The 21,630-nt window shown below is 35.2% G+C and overlaps 1 protein-coding gene across 2 annotated transcripts in view; it reads left to right on the forward strand.

The window, feature by feature from the left end:
* The window catches only part of LOC149072151 (5-oxoprolinase), a 176,923-nt gene that overhangs the window by 136,857 nt on the left and 18,436 nt on the right, over positions 1 to 21,630 (forward strand). For both annotated transcript variants that reach the window (XM_089246637.1, XM_089246636.1), the window contains 6 exons: positions 1,230 to 1,364; positions 7,253 to 7,402; positions 8,822 to 8,896; positions 10,527 to 10,609; positions 13,128 to 13,288; positions 14,321 to 14,418. In XM_089246637.1, the coding sequence (XP_089102763.1) occupies positions 1,230 to 1,364; positions 7,253 to 7,402; positions 8,822 to 8,896; positions 10,527 to 10,609; positions 13,128 to 13,288; positions 14,321 to 14,418 (702 nt within the window). The remainder of the gene's footprint in view (positions 1 to 1,229; positions 1,365 to 7,252; positions 7,403 to 8,821; positions 8,897 to 10,526; positions 10,610 to 13,127; positions 13,289 to 14,320; positions 14,419 to 21,630) is intronic.

Raw genomic sequence — 21,630 nt, forward strand, 5'->3', positions numbered from 1 at the left:
CTATTATTTCCAATATACATTACGCCTATGAAAAGGAGTATGAGAAAATAATTCTCTATTTTTCCTTCCGCATCTGGATTTCTTACTCCGTTACACTGCCTGTACAATTTTTGTTACATGCTGTATACAAGATTCATCGAAAGACTGGTTATTTGTGGAGATGAAGATTACAAGGAAGAAAATTCATCACTGCCCCCACGGGGACTCGAACCCCGGTATCTCGCTTGCTGGACGAGTGCTCTAGTGGACGTTTCTATATGCATATGGCCATCTGGTTGGCCTTTGTCATTCACGAGCTATTAGTTGATTGTTGACGCCGTCCATGTATGGTGCCTTTCAACATATATATACGCTCCAAGGTTGAAATATTCTGCTTCCATAGCTTAGAAGGTAGAGCACTCATCCGGAAAGCGAGAGACCGGGTTCGTGTCCCCATGGGGGCAGTGATGAATTTTCTTCCTTGTAATCTTCATCTCCATAAATAACCAGTCTTTCGATGAATCTTGTATTAACAAATGGAGAGGACGTTTCCATATGCACATGCTGTATAACCAAGATTTCCAAAATATTTCTGTTTGTAACTTGGAAATTTCATGAGTCGGGACGTAATTATGTGAATTTTTTTAGAGGGGTCGCAAAACTTTCTTTTGTACTGGGCTGCAAAATTCCTAATCCCGGCCCTGAGTGAATTAACTTAAAAACATGAAAATGTTTTGTTGGCATCAGTAGAAACAGGGCACATAGGGACTGTATAAAAAGTTTTTTTTTTTTTTTTAACAACTATACAATTCCTTGAAACATGAATTACTTATCTCTACACATTATTTGGATACTGTTTCTAATTGAAAGTATGCCTCTAAGATCAACGGTTCTACAGTAAAATGCCATATGTGCTGTTACCTATGCACTCTGCATATAAATGCAGTTTATGATCTCTTTTTCTTCCATCATTTACAAAAAACAAAATCAACAGTTATCATTGGTAAGTATACATAAATAACAAATTAGGGAAAAAGCAGTATGAGAGGAGGGTAAAATTCTTTTTAGTGATAATATTCAGTATTTAAATATAGGAAAAAAATTCTTGATTACACACACATATTTATGCTCTTAAATTAATTTTATTTTTTTTTTATTATAGAAGCAACTTGCAGCTGTTTCATAATATTTTGGTTTTTTATATGTGTAATGTCTATTTATTGTGTTTCATAATATACTTCAACTTACAGGGCTCAGCCATATTTGATTTTACTGGGACAGGGTTTGAAGTATATGGCAATTGCAATACACCCAAAGCAGTTACACTCTCAGCCATTATATACTGTCTGAGATGTATGGTTGGTCATGACATTCCTCTAAATCAGGTGAGAACTAACTCTAAATAAGGCTAGAAGTACCGTATTTTAATGTGTATAAGGAACCCTCTAATTTTTGGGCTTGAAATTTGGAAAGAAGTTTTCAAAGATATTTTATATTTTAAAGTACTAAAAAAAAGAAAAAAATATTTTTATTCATCATTGAAACCATTGAATTCCTCTTCACTGCCATTTGATACATTACAATCAGCTGCATCAACTAGTGTATCATCATCAAAATCACTCTCATCGTAAATTACAAGGAACTTAGTAATATGTTAATATCTAATATTATGTGTATATATAATAATCTATAATCCATGTATATAAGAAACCCCCCCCCCCCTATTTTTGAGATCCAATTTTAGGCAAAAAGGGGTACCTTATACATGTTAAAATACTGTAACTCTAAATCAGGTGTGAACTTATACGGCAGGCTGGGGTCTATTAATTAAAGAACTTTTCAGTTGCATGAGTAGTAGCTGTAGAGTTTCATGACTTTTTCCCTCATGCCTTCTAGTCTTTTCATCAAAAAGATGCAATGAAACCACATTAATCCACACTGGACCTGTTTGATTAACAAAAAAGTCAGGTTCAGAGTTTCATGTGGAGGCCTTGTTCTATATATATAGAACAAAGTGTTGGTCTGACTAGGTCCACTGACGACCCTTCAATGGGTGACAAATAAGGCGATTTTCTTCAAATTATATAAGTCTTTCAAGTACTTGGCAATTACAAGTAGCGCAGAATATTGTGCAAAAAACATCTGTACTTTCGTCGACTTGGATAGAAAAAAAATTCACAACCTTTGACGTGACTTATGATTTCTCAAAATCGTCTGACATGTTCTGTATTCTTCAAGACACCGTGTTATTTGACAGAGGTATTAAACTCATTTTATGAACATGTTCCTCTCCAAACATGCATCTGACAGCATCTTTGATGCACGATGAAATTAAATTTTCGCCAATGGTGTGATTTTTACCTTGTCTCGCAATACAATAACTAATGTAGTGGGAGGCTTTGGTAGCTTTGACAGAATCGCTTTTGGCAGATTCAAAATATGTTTTCACGTTTATAGAACTCTGAAGTTTCAACCGTCAAAAAAATGTGGCATTTTTATCTTTGTGCTCAGGATGTTTGGTATGTAAATGCTGAGTGAGCAAAGGCTTCATTGAACCGTTGCTTAATACTTCCACAAATACAACACAGAGGGGCTTAGGACAGTCTTTTTCACCTATACAAGAAAATCTGTAATTAATGTAGCTATCAGAGTACTTTCTTTTCTTGTTTATTATTACATCTGAAGAGAAAACTGCAGTTTGTTTACTCACCTGCCCTGGTACTGGTTCTTTTTGTCCTATTGTATTGTTGGTCCAATCAGAGTCAGATGATGTGCACTTCATTTGGTGTTTGTCAACTTCCGCTTCTACACAGATTCAGTTTTTAGCCACTGATTCATAGCGTAAATCACGTGAATAGTAGATAGTTGGTAGAAAAATTGGGATGATATATATATATATTGTAGGAAGGAATAACATGCACACTAGGGTGGAACAAAAATTTTTTTTTTCGAAATTTGCCATTGTAATAGAATTTAAAATATGCCTTTCTGTGAAGAAATACCATTTCTAATTTTTTTCCGCAAAATTCAAACTTCTTGAGGTTCCTCATCGCCCCTAAAGTTTTACGCACGTGTGGAATTCTGTAACATGGCACTGCTGAGGAGGCTTGCCTATTCCCCTGAACACGTGATTCGTTTAGTGAAATCAATGTTTTTCCTTCGTTTTCAGTATTCATTTGCAATCTTACCCCTTAACTGAGAGGGTGTATAGCAGTCAAAATGACGACCAGAAGCTTTTGTTGTTGTGACATTTCAGGAAATCCTAAAGAGTTGAATTCTCGGGTCCTGTCCACCTATGGCGATGTTATGCTTTGTTATTTGCTGACTCAATCAATATGAAGGCACAAAAATCAAGGAAAGATCCAGCTATTGCAGACATTCTTGAAATTATCGTGCCAAAGATAGAAAATATTTGGAAAACTGCTTCAATTCCTACGGTTTCTCACCAACGGATATGCAAAATTTTCAAACACTTTTACTGTAAATGCAAGAATCTTCAGAAAATTATGAAAGCAAGAAAAGATTCTCAAACTTTCAAGTGGAACTTGAAATCTTTTCAGTGCAAAGCACGGAAATTGTTTGACATTGCAGCATGCAAATGTGATTTTGGAGGCTAAGTGTGACAAGTTGACAAAGGTCCCAAATTTAGAGCGAGATTTCTTGCAAAATCAAAGAAATACACACAAGATGGTCATTGGTTGGGTAATGTCCTAACAATGAAGAAATTGAAAACAATGAACAAAGGAAAATGAAAATGGTATCCCATTTAAAGTCATCTCAAGAAGAAATGGCGGAAACTAGTTCATCAACCACTGAAGACTCATCCAATGATTCTGAGGAAAGTGATCTATATGAGCCAAAACACAGTTTACCGTTGAAGTTAGCATTTCCATCTAATAGTACCTGAAGCTGGCCCATCAGTTGGTGCCAAAGCAAGTACTTCATTTGCTTTTGAAGTTCTACCATCATCCTCACAGATGAGTTAAATTGACTAAATTCGTTAATGACTAAATTACCAAATGTTGCTCTTGCTTGTTATAGAACTGGTGTCTTATCGATCAGCTGCAATTATTGCGAATGCTGTGCTGGAAGATGTTGGGTTATTGACAAAAGAGAAATCAAATATGACAATAGACTGGATGAAAATAAGGCGTGAAAGAGCATCACAGCGAGTTCTTTTGCAAGATAAAATTTCTAGAACAAAATGTGCGAGGAATATATTTTAATGGTTGAAAAGACAAAACCTTAGCTAATGTCAAAGAAGGTGATTCTTTCCATAGAAGAACCATATCTGAAGAATACATAACTGTATTGCAGGAACCCGGGTCAATTTATCTTGATCACTCAACTCCAAGAAGCAGTAGAGCAAGGGATATAAAGTCATCAATCCTAGACTTTTGCAACAAGATTTTGATACGAGAGAATTGATGGCAATCGGATGCGACAGAACTGTTACCAATACTGGTTAAAAAAATTGTGTTATCAGATTAATAGAGAAAGAAATAGGCCATCCCTTGCAATGACTTATTTGTCTTTTTCACTTCAATGAGTTACCTCCAAGGCATCTTGTGAAGCATCTAGATGGATGTTCCATCAGTCTACACTAGCTTCAAGGTGATATTGGAAAAGTTTGGAAAATTTTGAAAGATTATCTATTGTGAAATTTAAACCAATCTCTAATAACCTTCCGATAATGGACAGTAACAACAGTGATTAAGTGCAGATCAGCGATATCTTGTAAAAATAGTACGGGCAATAGAAATTGGTGATTTACCTGCTTTGTTATCATACCGTGATCCAGATAAACTTTCGCATGCTACGACAGCTAACGCTATTTTAAGGTTATACTCTGCAACAGAAAAGCCCAATGAAAATCTCAGCATTTTGACTGAGTACATAACGAAAGTTTGCGCACCAATGTGGTTCAACATTAAAATAAAGTCACCATGTGGTGATGAAGCAAGACATTTGTTCAATTTAGTGGAGTTATCCAGGTTTTTACCTGACAAAATATTATGCATCATTGACCCAGTTACTCAAAGGAACGATTTCTACACCCACCCAGAGAATTTATTGCTCTCATTACTCTCATAAGAATCTCAAAGAACTGGGAATCAAGAGAATTCTAAAAATTAGAAATGAAGGATTATCAGAAGCAGAAATCCGTACATTCCATGTTCCGAAAATAAACTTTTCCGCTAAGCACTGTTCGAAACTAATTGCATGTGATCAAGTGCAAGTGACTGAACCACCTATTATAAAAAATCAGGAACTGGACCCACAAAAATTATCTGAACCTGCTTTTCCATCTATATTGAATTTTCCGTGTCTCACGCAAGCAGTTGAATGGTATATGACTCGTAACTGAAGCATCTCTTGCTGTATCAACAACCGGGAATCGTGAAGGCTTCATTCAAACCAGAATAAAATCAAGGAGTACTCTTCCATTGTTTGAAAAAAAGTGGACTATTTTGCAAAAAAGTGAAATGTAATAGTGTGATAATAGAGGAAGCAATAGTGGCATTTTCCTGACACCTATATCGTCCAGACTATGTTTTTTTTTTTTATAATTTGGTACATGGTTATAGTTTTGTCCACACCCCCCAAAAATAGGGTTTACTTTTTATATATAATGTTTAAAAAGATTTTTACAATGTGTACTTAGAAAAGTCTTTTTGCTCGATCTTTAGGGTATGTGAGGAACCTCAAGATATTAAAATATTTTCCTAGATTTTGGTATAACATCTTAAAACCTTGAAAGGCATCTTTTGAATACTAAGGCAACATCAATTTCCAAAAAAGTGAAAAAACACCCTTTTTCGTTCCACCCTAATGCACACGCCTCAATACGAACATCCACAACAAAAATGAAATACAACACTAATTAATTCTATGTTTTTATGTACAGCCCGGCATACATCAACAATCATATCTAAAACACAGGGAAGAGTGAGCCGCATGGAAGGAGAGTGCGAATCCTGATCGAATGTTGGGCCTGGGTGGGTGGGAGGAGGACAGGCCAATCCTTCCAGCGGATGCACCCCTTCTTTCATCGAAGATTTTATTGATAGAGAGGTCAATATTACAACTGACAATATTAGTAAAAACTTCTACCTACTTGTTAAAATTCTTTTGTTCTTTTTTTAGCTGAGTGTCTCCATATTACCATTTTCTTTTCGCATATTCCCCTAATGGCATCTCATGTACTCTAGGGGGTAGGCGCACCCCAGTTGGGAACAACTGCTGTATCACCACTCACCAAGAGAGGAACTGGTTTATGTACTAAACTTTTTTTACATATAGTGCATTCCACTATCAGTAATAAAGGACCCTCACAATTTTGTGGATTTATTCCACTTTCAAATGCAAATGAATAAAACGAGTTATAAAATCAATAATTTTGTTTAAAATGACATCATAAACACCCAGTTTGCACTGGATTGATAGAACTGATATTTAATATTTTGTTGAGTTGGACAAACCAGTTGTTAAAATGGGGTACTTATACTCACGGTTCTTTCAATGGTGTTTGGGCAGCCACCTGATCTGTTTGCAATTAAAATAAGTTTAACTATTGGTTTGCTGCAAACTGATTGTTAAATTATCTAAATCCCACCAGTGTCTTTCATCATCATACATTCAGTACGTGTATTGAATGAGTGAATAAATATGTATATTGTCAGAGCTGTCTTAATGCAAGAGTGCACCTGGCACTGCCCATTAGATCTTCATGGGGGGGGGGGCATGATAACCTTTCAAAGCAATAAGCATCAATTGTCATAGGCTAGTAAGAGTCCCGTGAATCTATTCAGATCAGCATGTACATTGGGTGGGTCTTTCATCCAATTTCTGTTCTCTAGCCAATCAGATTTAGCAACCTCTCAGATAAGCAGGATGTGGATTAGCTGGTTTCTAGTGTAGCACAAAATTAAGATGTTCCCAAAGCACTAGTTTTTTTTATTGTAACAATTTAATGTATTCAGACCATAAAGAACATTATAAAATTAATTCATATGTTTATTTTGTTTCATTGGGAAGGGAAAATTTGTATATTTTTAATTATTCAACTTGATAAAAATCATAAAGGCATCTTCAAGTATTTTAGTTAACATGCTGAACTGTATTAGGAACCATCCTCATTGCATCTTTTTTATTAAAATTTCATCTTAGTCTTTTGTTGTCAATTTCACTTTTCATGCTGTTTTGGAAATGTTTTTGAATGCCTAATATAATTTTGATTTCATCTTTTAATATTTCATTTTCATTTATTTAGGGTTGTTTAAACCCTATCACAGTAGTCATTCCAGAGAATACAATTTTATCTCCTTCAGACTCTGCAGCAGTTGTTGGAGGAAATGTGCTTACATCTCAAAGAGTTGTAGATGTTGTATTGAGAGCATTTGGTGCTTGTGCTGCTTCTCAGGTGAGAAATTTATTAACACATGTGTTGATGAAGAGCTTAAATTCATATTACAAATCTTAGGATTTCTGATGGAAAGAGAAGTGAAAAATCAGAATCTCTCTCTCTCAAATAATAAAGTGAAATTTATGAATATATTCATAATGATAAGACCTGATAATTAAGAAGAAAGAAAGCGCTATGGGAGTGTCATTTGTTAATGAAATTTTGTAAGTTTGTGCAATAAACTATTTGCAATTTGCTTTTCAACTCCCCATCTCAGATAATAGAGGGAATATTTTTTTTTCCAACGATTTTCTATTAAAATATGTCTACATGTCTAAACCTAAAATGGAGTTATTTGATTTTGGTTGACATTTTCTTGTTACATTTATTAATTGGATAAAAACTTTGCCAGTGAAAGTTGTTATTAATACTTATGTTAAGCACTGAATTTTTTTTGTCTCAGATGACTGACAAACTTTTCATATAGGCCATAAGATGGAAAATTTAACATTCAAACAAAATTTATATGAAGGTTGGCCATAGGGTAGAAATATTTCTGAAAACGGGGCATTTTATCCAATGTTAAGATAATAAATTCATGAATTTTAAATATTAGGTTTGGAACAAAGTTCTTGCCAGAAATTTATTGTTTGAAAAAAGGATGCAGAAAAAAAAGAAATATCTTTTCAAAAGAATTCAATAAAAGAATTCTACGGTTATCCCACCAGACACACAATATGACAGTTTTTGTTGATACAGACAATTGTGTGTCAGTGTGTGTCTGGTGATCTTTTTGCCCTCGCACCCAGCAATTTCCAGCTGTATTGTTCAGGGGAAAGTCCATAGTATAAACAGTATCGTACTATTTTGGCACTTACAGGGCTCTCCCAAGACAGAATTTATCGTGGTTGCAGCCCTGAAAGCACTAAGTTCATATTTTCAATGGAACCAAATGATGTGAAAAATTTAAAAAATTTTAAATTTTTCAACAGACATTTTACACATACCGTATTACACCTAAAAGTTGCAAAAAATGAACAAAGTTTTGCATACTACTAGAACACACTTTAACATTTACAAAACAATTGCAATTATGCTAATTAGACTAAACACAACTACTGCAATTCATCTGGGGCAACTATCATTTCGGGCAAGAACTTTGTTTCCCATCTGATATTAACTTGCCTTTCTCAAAAAATTTGACAAAATAGGCATTTTTAATTGAAAGATGGTGATGGCCAAATTATATTTTAAAAAATTTGGCTCAGTAAAATAAATGGGTCACCCTAAGCAGAAAGATCAATAAATTATATTTCCAGCACATTTTTGTTAAAGTCATGAAAGAGAATTTGGTAGAACTATATAAGGGCCTAATGTTTTTCTATGTATTGTTTTGTTTTTCTAAATTTGCTGAAAGTGAATATTGAACTTTTTCAGGGCTGCATGAATAATATAACATTTGGAGATGATGAAGTTGGTTACTATGAAACAGTTGCAGGAGGAGCTGGTGCAGTATGTTAATTTTTTTTTCACTGTCGTATTTTCTGAGTAACGTTAAAAATATTTTAGGCATTAGGAAGTTTTATTTTTTAACATTCATTTGGTTTTTCTCCAATAATGGCTGAATCATTTGATATCATAAGCATCAGACTATTTGAGGCCCTACCAATAAATTTTATGAGGATACTCAGTTTCCCTCCTCCCCCAATAGTCAAAGAATACTCAGTAGGTGTACGAGCTTGAGTACTATATGTACGGGACGACCAGCAACTTTTTCAGCCTCCCCAATGCTTCCTTTATGTGGGTATCTTTGTTTGATCTGTATTATTTAATCAGTATATACATCATTATATTTCTACTAAAGTGTGACACAAGCTGTGTAGCAGGCCCAATGGCTGTAAAGTATTAATGTCTTGAGCTTGTGAATGTTTCAGCTTTTTCTCTGTAGATCCTATCAAGAGCAAAACTAAAAATTATACTAATGATGAAAAAATTCCTATGAGACCACAGTTCAGAAAATAAATTTAAATTAAACTTTATACGTCTTAAACAGCAAATTTTAGGCTTATCTTGCATGAGGTTGAGAACTACAGGGTGGGCAAAAAGTCCGTAGAAACTTTTAAAATGAATATAAACCGGAAAAATAACCAAAATAAGAAACGGTTTGCAGGGTTGACGTTGCTAGGTCACTGAAATTTTTTAAGTCTGAAAAACCCCTCAAAAATAGCCGATAGGTGGCGCTAGTAGGAGCAACTTTGGGGGAAATATGCAAAAGAGACGGTTATAAGAACTTGTGCTCCTAATCCACAATCATTTCACTGTTGTAAACCTGCTGCACTTTGCCGTTGCTGGATTTGCAACTCGCCTGCAATGTGTTATACGCTGTGGTGGTGGTCATGTGGAACACATACTGCTGTAATAAACGATTTGGAGGCATTCTGTTCATTATTTGCATATTTTTTTTTTTACTTGTGTACATCAGCGCCACCTATCAGCTGTTTTTGAGTTTTTCCTGTCTTAAAAAAATTCCTGTGACCTAACAATGCTAACCCTGCAAACCGTTTTTTATTTTGGTTATTTTTCCAGTTTTTATGAATTTTTAAAGTTTCTACAGACTTTTTGCCCCCCTTGTATTTTAAATCAGCAAGAACCCTATGGCTGCAAACTAGTACTGTACTTCACAACATAATTGTGAAAAATTTGTAATTGAAAACATTCACCTTTGAATCAGTCATTTCTATTAAGAAAATAATCATTTGAAATGTGAATTTAGTACTTGAACTTGAATAACCAGACAGATATCCGTGTTAATATTCCTTACAGAACCTCTAATGTAAAGGGGTACCTATTGGTGAATTTAATACTATTATCACAAAAATGAGAAACTTTGCCTGGTTTTAATTTATACAAAAATTGCCACGTTTTCAAGACAAATAAATCTCATTCGTGTGAATTCCATGAGGTCCTGATGACGGCTCTCCATTGAAGAGCCGAAACGCGTCGACCAATTGAATTTATTTGTCTTGAAAACGTGGCAATTTTTGTATAAATTAATACTATTAAATGATGGAAGTTTCAGTAAGGTAAAATAAGAACCTGGTTTTTGGATTAGAGATTTTTTAATTTTTTGATGAATTTTTAGGGACCACATTGGAATGGAAGAAGTGGTGTTCATACTCATATGACAAATACGCGGTTAACTGATCCAGAAATTTTAGAAAAAAGGTACATTGCTCATTATTTAACATTTTAATTTATTTGCAGTTTTCATTTTTGTTTGCATGGTTCATTTGTGTCTTTATTTTACCAGAATAAAAGCATGTACCGTGTTTTCCTAAAAGTAAGACCTAACCAAAAAAATTAAAAGCTAGCTTGATTTTGCAGGATGCTCATAAAATAAGCCACAGTTAAAATCATCATCCAGACAAATAAATTTTGTACATCTGTTGCTATATGCGACATGTTTATTTTATTATTTAGTTGTAATATTAATATACAATGATATTATTGGGAGAATTTTAATTTAAGATAAATGATAATACACTAATTATATATATATATTCAGGATTTGTAAACACACAAAATAGTGACTTCAGACAAGAAGTAGACATCTCCAGAGTAATGAATCCCAGACTCTTGATATATTGTTATGAACAAACTATTTAAGCACATGGAAATGAATGACTAAATTGAAAATAGGATGGTGAGAAATGATTGAGCCTGTAGCAGGCAACATGAACAAGAAGTGGTCGTTGCAGTTAGGAGAACACTAGTCTTGGGAGAATAAAGGCCAGTGGTTCAACAGGAAATATATTCACAAAAAATTCATTGCATGAACAAATTAATAGATTTTTGTACATCAACACACACAAAGATATCTAAAAATAAGCCCTAATACATCTTTTGGAGCAAAAATTATTACAAGACCGGGTCTTATTTTCAGAGGAACATAGTGGTATGAAAATATATTGAATGCAAATGTAAAAGTTTCTCTCAAGAATTGTGCTAATAGCTGCTAGTAATGCTGCTAAAACTGAAACGTTAATGATTTGCACAATTGTGCCTATCAATACACTAAGTGAATGGCAAGTACAGACATTTGTTAGTAATTGAATTTTTTGATTTATACACACAAAACATAGATATAAATACAACAGAATTTAAACAAAGAAAATATTTATGTATAATATAAATTCTTGCATACAAATATATAGATTTTTCCCATGCATATTTCATATATGTTACCTGGGCACACAGGCAGGAATGAGGATCAAATGAAAACAGGAAGGGTAAGAGGGGGGAGTCAAAACTGCTGTTGCAAGAAAAATATAATTTTTCATATGTCCTCAATAAATCAGAAAAAATGCAGACAGAGAAGGAGAAGAGTTGTTAAAAATTAGATAAAAGTTTGAATAGGTATAGTGGAGGTATTTATAAATGTATGTGTTTGAAGGGCAAAGAAATGTACATTCCTTAAGCAGGTGGGAAAAATACGAATCATTATGGCTATTTAGTTGGTTGCAAAACTGACAAGGTTCATCATGGTTAAATTTGTACAATATAAAGTACCTTTGTTAATATAAAGTAAAAAAAAGGATTCATGCGTATCCTGGCCATATTCCTACGAACTGCCAAAGTGGAATGATGTTGAAGTGGACAGTCAAGATCTGTCTTCATGAAGAGAGATATCAATATAGTTAGCATTATATAAGATGTGTTAAAACTACTGGAGTGAGGCAAAGAGAGTGCATGAGCTAGATATCAGATCAGCCGCAGTTATTCAAAAGGGATTTTAGTGAATTGCCCAGTTTTCTGAGTTTATGTGCTGGCCGAATTCGAGGAAGCAAATTTTTGGTAGGCGGTTTTCATCCATTTTTAGAAGCCTAAGCCAATATATGATGAGTTGAATGAACATTTGGATGGCAATTGGGCAGCAGCCAAGCTCAAGTCTAATAAGATATCCAGGACAATATTTGCTTATATTTAGTAACTTTTTTCAGCAAACTCATATGGAGTAAATATAAATCTGCTAATAATGTTAAATAATATTGAGAATTTTGCTAATACTTATACAATATTGCGAGTAATATTGTTTTCACTGTGAGTTGAAATATTCAATGAAGATTATTTTCTACTTAAATGTTTTTAAACATCAACATAATAATTCCACTGTCACCAATAATTATGCAGTTAATTTTAGTGAACTTTTCTTTCTAGAGAACTTTACAAGTGTCTAGAGCAGGTTTTTTTTATCACGATTGTGCAATGCTAGTAACCAAAGCTTAAGAATTTTTATCAACAAATGAATTATTTTTGCTCTTTAATTATTTAATGAATTATTTTAATGCTCTTCATTATTTTTATTGATGTTTTCATTATTGAAACACTTTATTTTCTGTTTATATATAGACTGCACACAGTATACCTTATCTCTCTCTTTGCAAATGCATTATTTTTCTTACATTCTACAAAGTTAAAATATGTATTGATACCAGGGGTATACATAACATAACATTTTACTCTAATTTACAACCATCATCTATTAAAAATTTCAGTTTCATAATTTTTTATATAAAACAGATTCATGCTCATTTATTCTTTTTTCAGCTATTCTGTATTATCTTTTTATATATATATGTGTGTGTGTGTGTGTGTGTGTGAGCGCGTGCGTGCGCGCATGTATGTATATGTATGTATATATATGTATGTATATATATGTATGGAGTTTTTCTGTGAGTTGCAGGTATCCAGTGATCTTGAAACAATTTGTGTTGAATTCTGGTAGTGGTGGTAAAGGCAAATACTCCGGTGGAGATGGAGTAATTCGAGAAATTCTGTTTCGTAAAGAATTAACATTGTCTATTCTTACAGAGAGACGAGTTTTTGCTCCTTATGGTCTGAATGGTTTGTATGAAACATCAGCTTATAATGCAATAAAATAGTACACAAAATAACAATATTTTGAATTGTTTAATCTCCTGTGACATTTTTGCTTTTGTTTTTAATGCTTTTAATCATTTTGTTTATTATGTGAGAAGCAGGACTGAAACTAGGAGTGGGAACAAAGAACATCATTATAAACTTATAAAATTTTAAAATTTGATAAGTTTATAATGATGTTCTTTGTTCCCACAAAGAAAAATAATTTTGGCCAAATAAATTTTGCCTCGGGAGGAAAAAATCCTAGTTACGGCCCTGGTGAGAAGCATCCATAATTTTAATTTTAAGTATCTTTATATGAATATATGAACAAACAAAAAAAGAATTATTTTAAGAAAAAAGTAAAACCAAAATTGAATTTTATGAGAGAGAAATAGAACCTATGCAGTGGGTAGTCATCAGGAGGAACCCCATGCATGGTTCTAAAAGTGTAGGTATTTCTGAAGCGGGGCTACACACCTAATTGCATTAAAAATGCCAACCCTTGTTTGACTTTTTTCATAATCTTTGTAAAATATTCCCTGTAATTATTGTATTCCTGTAACTTTGTATGTATTTTTCTCATGCTTCTTTGAGCTTATAATCTGAAGCTCTGTATATATTTTTCAAATATTGTATTTTTTAAAATTTTTTCATTGTATTTTTTTCATCCAACATGTTTTTGAAGAAGCAGGCGTTGGGAACATGGGTTGGCATTTTTAATGCAATTAGGCATAGCCATCCTTCAGCAACGCCTACACTTTTCGAACCATGCATGGGGTTCCCCCGATGATGACCCACTGCATAGGTTCTATTTCACTCTCATAAAATTCAATTTTGGTTTCTTTTTTTCTTAAAATTTTTTTTGTATATATATTTTTGAAAGAACAAGTGAGCATCACTAACGTTTTTGTTATTCAAAAAGGTATTTTTTCGCTACCTCTTCATTTCTCTTGTATTTTATCCTACTATATATATATATATATATATAATTTTTTTAAAATCAATTTTATGTAGGTGGTGAAAATGGGAAGCGAGGACTGAATTTATTACATTTCTTTGATGGTAGAATTGTTAACCTTGGAGGTAAAAAATGTGTTCATGTTGGTGCAGGTGTAAGTATTTTTTTCTAGTACACAAACGTTTTATTGTACAACAGAAACAAAACTCGAAAATTTAAATCGTAAGTCAAATTGTATTTTCTTTATGCTACGAAAAAGATTTTTTTAAGAATGTGCGGCAGGGCTCACCAAAGACTGTGGCCAACAGTTACCAAATATGAAGACTGCGAAACGCATCGTTATCCAAGCAGAATGCTCAACCAACCTCTTGTGTGTAATTTGAAACACATTATAATAGAAAAAAGTAATACATTGAATAGTATATATATCGTTTGTTCCATCAATGATGTGTCAAATGGGCCTCTTGCAGCAGTGGTGACTACGGAAAGACACAAGATCTTCTGATAAAAAAAAGAATCTACACACTGCAGATACCATTAGATTCAGGGTAGGACCTTTTCGATCACTCTATTTTGTTTGGTCAGGATAAAAATGAATTTTTATTGTTATTTTTGTAATTATATAATTTCATTATATAATTCATTAGTCTGATTCCAAAATGTCTAACAATAACTCTCCAAACCCTTCGCCACTTGACCCATCAATGGAAAACCTACAAATTTCTGGCATTGCTTTGAAACTACTGCCTACCTATGTGGCTGTATAATATAAAGTCATGGTTCGTTCAAGAGGAAAATTGTGTTCAATATTGGCTATATTGAAACACAATAGGTCGGCCCATAGGTCAAACCCAAACAGGTCGGCTGAAGTTGGTTTTCTGTGGTTCCCAACTTCAAGGCGCAAATGGGAGCCGATCTCCCTGTTAAAAAGTCTCGCCACAGAGAGCAACAGTCCTACAATGATAAATCATTCAATCATAACACTTCACTCATAGTTAGAAAAACTGGTGGCCGATGGCAGCACTACACATAACAAGCATTACAGAGAAACAAAAAAAAACTTCACGTCAGGTTTCACTACACGTACGCGCACATTCCCGCATGTACCGATTCGTTGGCGGTTCCGCGGGGGGGGGGGGTGTAGCAGTAGTAGTAGGTAGGGCTCGGGGATCCATGATGTTCTTAAGTCAGCCACCTCGTTGGGCAATTTGCCTGTTGTGGTGTTGTATTTGTATTTGTATAACTAATGACAATATCAAACACAATAATGTGATTGCAGTTATAGATCCAGAAACACTCTCGTCTCTGTTTCTAATTATTTTATTTAATCCGCCCAAAACAAACAAGTACGAGATCCTTAAACAACGGATAATCAAAGAATTCTCTGATTTCAACACTTGTCAAATACACATGTTGTTGTCCGAACTACAGTTGGGGGATAAAAGTCCTTCACACCTATTAAGGGAAAGGAGAGAGTTATCTGGCAAATCTGTAAGCGATGATTTTCTAAAAACTCTATGTGGTTCCGATGTATGCCACCAGAAACACAGACCATCCAATTAGTCTGTTCAGAGAGATTAGATACATTAGTGGAAATGGCCAACAAAATTATAGAAGTCAGCATCTACGCCATGGGGAAAGCAAAACCCACATGAGAAGAGAGTACCCATAGGACCATGCAGCAACATGTCAACAACATAGAGCCCAATAACCCCTCCGCTCTGACAGGAATGAGTGCCATGAGAGCGTAGATTGCTTCTCTTAGCAAAACACTTTACCACTTGTCTAGTGAAAGAAACAAGCTATACTAGATGGCAGTTCATATCTCCTTATTGCCATTTCATCACAAACAACTGGCTTTTACTATTACCATGCTAGATTCTGCAACAGCTCCTACAGAAGTCAACACCCATGCACTTTTGAAACCAACAAACAGAAACTGAACACGACCTTCGACTATAATTGTCTCCTTTATGTGTTTGATAAAGATCCAATTTGCGATTTTTAATTGATTCATAGGCACTGATTTTCTTCTCAATTTCAGACTTTTAATTAATCTCTAACACCACAGACTAATGGTTAGTGTCATGAAACTTTTGCAAATTGGAAAAATTGAATATAACTGTGAAAACTATTCCATTAAGGTAAATTCTGAAACTTCGGAATATCACAAAATCTTGGCAGAATTTCCTGAACTTACGAAAGTGTCACACAAAGTGAAACCTATTCAGCATAACACTGTACATTAGATCGAAACCACCAGCCTGCTTATACATAGCAAATCCAGGTGATTAAATCCTAAGCTCTATGATGCTGTTAAGGAGAGATTTCAATTTATGATAAATCAAGGAACATGCAAGCCTTCTAAGTCGCCTTGGTCATCACCATTACATATCGTGTCAAACAGCTCAAGCAGTATTCATCTAGTAGGTGACTACTACAAACTCAATATTCTCACATTCAGGACTTTTCAAATGCATTACATGGTAAAAGTTATTTTTAAAAACTTATTTTCCAAACAAGGCCCCAAACCTTTACCAGAAAAAGTTGAGCTGATTCTCAATTATCCAAGACCAATAACACGTCACACAAAAACACCAGTAGGTTTATTTCCTGACCAGACTGAGCAATTCAACCACATCCACCTTGATATTGTTGGTCCTCTTCCAGTGGCAGTGCCTATTGTCTAACTATTATCAACATGTCCACACGTTGGCCAGAGGTGGTCCTGATTCCAGACATCAGTGCCGAGACTGTAGCTTGAACATTCTACTCACCATGGATATCTCGAGATCCAAGATTACTACAGACCAAGGCTGTCAAATTGAGAGCTGCCTCTTTGTATCACTAGCGAAACTCTGTGGAATCCAAGGGATATGATCCTCACTCTATCACTTGCAAGCAAATGGTCTCATTAAGCAGCTACATTGACCACTCAAAACTGCCATCAAAGCCTACAACATGGAAGACTGGTGTCTGCCTTACCCATCATCCTACCTGATTTCTGTAGCATCTTCAAAAAAGACCTGAAGGCTACTACCACAGAATTAGTGTATGGCACCAGTCTCAGACTTCCCGGAGAGATGTTCAATCCCACTCTGTAAGGGAAACGCCACCAAAACAAATTTTTGAGATGCTCAAAAATAATTTTTCCAAGCTATGACCATGACCAATATCTTGCCATAGACAGAAAGCCATTTTGTTCACCCTCATCTCAATGACTGTTCCCGTGTTTTTCTTCGACCTGATAGTGCTAAAGCCTCTTCCAGGCTCCATATGATGAACCATTTCCAGTTTTGCTATGACAGAAAGAGACCTTCGACATCTGTGAGCAAAAATGAAAGTTTCTGTAGACAGACTGAAACTCACCTTCCTGGCTTCAGATGTGCTTGATTCCAGTCCATTATCAACAAGAACTACTTCGCCTATGACTCCCATTCCTCAGACAAGAAAAACACGTTTCGTAAGAACTGTCTATTTCCTGGACCATTTTGAACTGTAGGTTTGCTACTGGAGGGGGGTGTGTACAACAGCTCATCAAAGACTGGCCAACAGTTGCCAAATACGAAGACTGCATGAAATGCTTCATTATCAAACATGATGACCTGACTCCACTACCCAAGCAGAATGCTTAACCAACCTGTTGTGTGTAATTTGAAGCATGTTATAAAAGAAAAAAAGTAATACATTAAATAGTATATAAATTATTTGTTCCATCAATGATGTATCAGAGGAGCCTTGCAGCAAATGCTATGGGTTAAATACTAAAATATAGTACCACATTTCTTGGCTCATCCCCAGCATGGGCATAATCACTTAACTTGGGGGAAAAATTAATGTAGTCCCTGTATAAGTGTAAGTATGGAAGAGTAGATAACTTTGCCTAATAAATACTCCAAAAATCACCAACAAATGAGGCAAATACCAGGATTTGTCTGTTATTTGCCTCATTGGTTAGGGATTTTTGAGTAAGGGCTCAAGCCTCTAAAATTATATTTAAAAAATGTAAGTGCAGTGATTGGATAGGCCAAGAAATATGGTACTTATTTATCCTATGTTCTGCACACATGGAAGATATGGAATTTCCAGTTGAAATTAGCACAATATATTAACCACTCGTGCAGAAAAAATACATAAATACAGGGCCACAACTAGGGGCGGCAGGTGGGTCTTGTGCCCCGGGCGCTGGACCAGAGGGGGCACAAATTTTATTCTCAAACCTCTTCAACATTACAAGTGGGCACCAAAATGCATACTTGCTCGGATGACCAAGCATCTAGTTGTGGCCCTGCATAAATAAATAGGCTTACCAGTTTATCGAAGATAAGCAGACAAAGAAGGAAATACTGTAAGTGCATAAAATAACAAAGAAATGTTTTTACCTGAGAGGACTAATGACCAGGACTTGAATATTTTTCCAAAGTTTGCAATTCAAGTGTAAGTAATAAGATCAAATATTGTCACCACAAGATCCTAATGCAGAAATTTAATGAGTAGATCATATCATCATCGTTGGTATCCCAAGAGGGAAAAACTTAAGCCCATTGCTCCAACACCAAATAGTATAACATGAGTTATAAGCCATGTGTATGTGAAGAAATATCATTCTGTGGAGATTTCCCAGAAGTTTTTAATATCATTGGGGACAAAAGGCATGGTAACTGTTACCATTTTGTTCTATATTAGAACCCCTGTAAGTGGGATATTATAATATACCTGTGTGGGATATTATAATATACGATATAGGCCATATCTCTAAGTAAATGAGGAAGCTGCTCCTATCTGCAATACCCTTTTAGGGAAAAAGAAGCATCAGAGATCTCCTACAGGGGATATGGCCAGAAACAACATGAAGTTATTGAAAAATAACACATGAGAGTTTGGATCAGAGCAGAGAACTGATACTCACTATGAGTTGAGGTGTTTAGTATAATTAAGAAAATTTACCAGTTGTAAATGCTGGTTGCATTTACTACTTTACTTGGCATCATCTGATGATCACCAAAGTAGTTTCTTCTCGGGATAGAGAATGCAGGGCAACAACCTACATAGTGAAGTGAAGTTTTGTCTTCTTCCCATACACAGGATTAGATAGACAAATCTGTGTAGCCACAGTTGTATTGATGTTTTGCTAGGTTAGCATGACCAGTGATAATTTGTATAATCTGTTGAATCTGTTTTCTATTCAGTGAAATAAGTTTTTTGGCAATATTCGGTTGGGTTCCCAAGAACAGTTTGGCTTGTTTGCAGTCCTGCCTTGAGTTCCATTGCCAATGATGTTTATTTTATATCCATTATTTGACATCTCTTTTTATGGTTGACATAGAAATCAAAGATTCAGGTCCAGATAGCTTCAGGTTCGCTGCCTTTTTGGCTATTTGGTCTGCAAGTTCACTTCCATGGAAATTTATATTCCAGGGACCAAGACAAGATTTATGTTGTCAAGTGCCGCCAAGTTATTCAACATATTGGTTCAGCAGTTGACACACAGTTGAAACTTGAAGTTGTCAAGAGCCATTAATGCTGCTTAGCTATCAGAGAAGATAACGATTTGTTTATTATGATATCCTTTAGTGATTAGGTTTTCAGCTAATGTAGCTATTGCAAGTACTTCAGCTTGGACGACTGGAGCCGTTTTACCAAGATATGAGTGTATCTTATGGTAGTCATGATCAACTTCAGAGATGCAGAAGATTGCTGCAGCACCAGTTTTGATAATCCTGGAGCCAGAGGCGCCAACATGAAGAAAGCATTGGGAGGGCTAAAAGTTGCTGGTCATTCTGTATATATGGGAGTTAGGCGCATTGTTTTTTCCCAAATTATTGGGGGTACTTGGCCACCTTACAAAATTTATTGGGGGGGGGCTCAAATGGCCTCAGCCCCTAGGTTCTGTCAGACCAGACACGACCCAGGTTCTGTCGCTCCCGGGATATAAGCCTTTTACCTGTGTGGGTTGGATCATGCTGGGGAGATCACCCCCTAGGTTCTGGCACCTATGCCTGGAGCCATCATTGTAGCATTCAATAGCTCCAGTTGGGGATGTTATCAATAATGTCAGCAACTTCATTTTTCCCAGGTATGTAGATAGTGTAATTTTTAATAAAATTTGTTATTTTGAAACAGGAGTACTTTTTGGCATTAGTAGAGGGGGAATTTCTACTTTTCTCACTAGACAGCTGTCAATATGGTTTTTGAAAGAGTGTTTGTACCCCAAAAAAGGTCGGTTGCACCCATAGGCGGAGATAGACTTGGAAGTCTGGGGGGCACGGTCATTATTGCTGGAGGGGCAAGATGATGATGATGATGTCATTGCATGTATACATTTGATCAGTCGACTCCACCTTTGACGCTGGGGGGACAATGCTCCCACACGCCCCCCCATATCTCTGCCCATGGTTGCACCAAGTACCATTTCTTTCAAGCCTGTACATGGCATGCCATTTTATAAGAAATTTTCACTGGTGGAGCACTTGGGAAAAATGGGCACTCAAAGAGGAATAATCTCTTGTCAGAAGCGGCATACACAGGGGGGTTAGGTACCGTTCCACTCCCCCCCTTCCCCTGAGACGATCAAAAATTAAGATATTCGTAAATATTTTCGTAAAAAAAAATATCGAATGAAAATGTCTTTTTATGCAACCTCAACAAATGTTTGTTTATTTAATATTATGCTTTTTGAAGGTTAGAATCTCAAATTCTTTGAAAGAGATTACTTGTGGCCCCTCCTCTCCAAATCCTGTGTGCCTCCTTCAAAGATCAATCCTGATTATTCCCCTGACTCTAGTGTGTTCATAAAAATGTGAATATTGGGCTGAAATGTCAAATTTTACAAACTTAACTTCAATTTTTTCATCACTTACATATTTAAATAAATAAATATCGTTGTGCAATACTGATGTCCAAAAAAATATTCCATTATTTGTCAAATCTGTACCCCAAGGCTAGGTACCCGTCAGCATGGGTAAAAAAAAAGTTAAAAGCAATCACTCTCTTTCCCGACATATTTTTTAGGACATACCTATAAATTGTTAGAATCATGAATTTTTTGCATAGTTGGGCAGTTTAAAGAAACATTAAATGATTTAATTCAATAGATTGATTGAAATTGTTGCAATACATTTAAAAAAAAATTGAGGACAAATAATAACACGAAACCCTTTCTAGATTCGAGACATTCCCCTTTGAGCTCCTTGAAATACCAGGCTGACTCATCTGCCTTTTTTTTTTTTTAGATCAAATAGCCACGGCAAGTGATTAGGGAGGGTGCCTCAAAGACCTGTGAAAAAGCACAGATGTGAAGCATATAAGTGGAAATATAAAGAGGAAAAGTATGACTACACTTTTACAATCCAGTCGAACAACCTGT

Source organism: Pholcus phalangioides, unplaced genomic scaffold, assembly GCF_987345545.1.
Source record: "Pholcus phalangioides strain wild (caught in Gottingen) unplaced genomic scaffold, Ppha-v1.0 ptg000017l_1, whole genome shotgun sequence".
Classification (NCBI taxonomy): Eukaryota; Metazoa; Arthropoda; class Arachnida; order Araneae; family Pholcidae; genus Pholcus; species Pholcus phalangioides.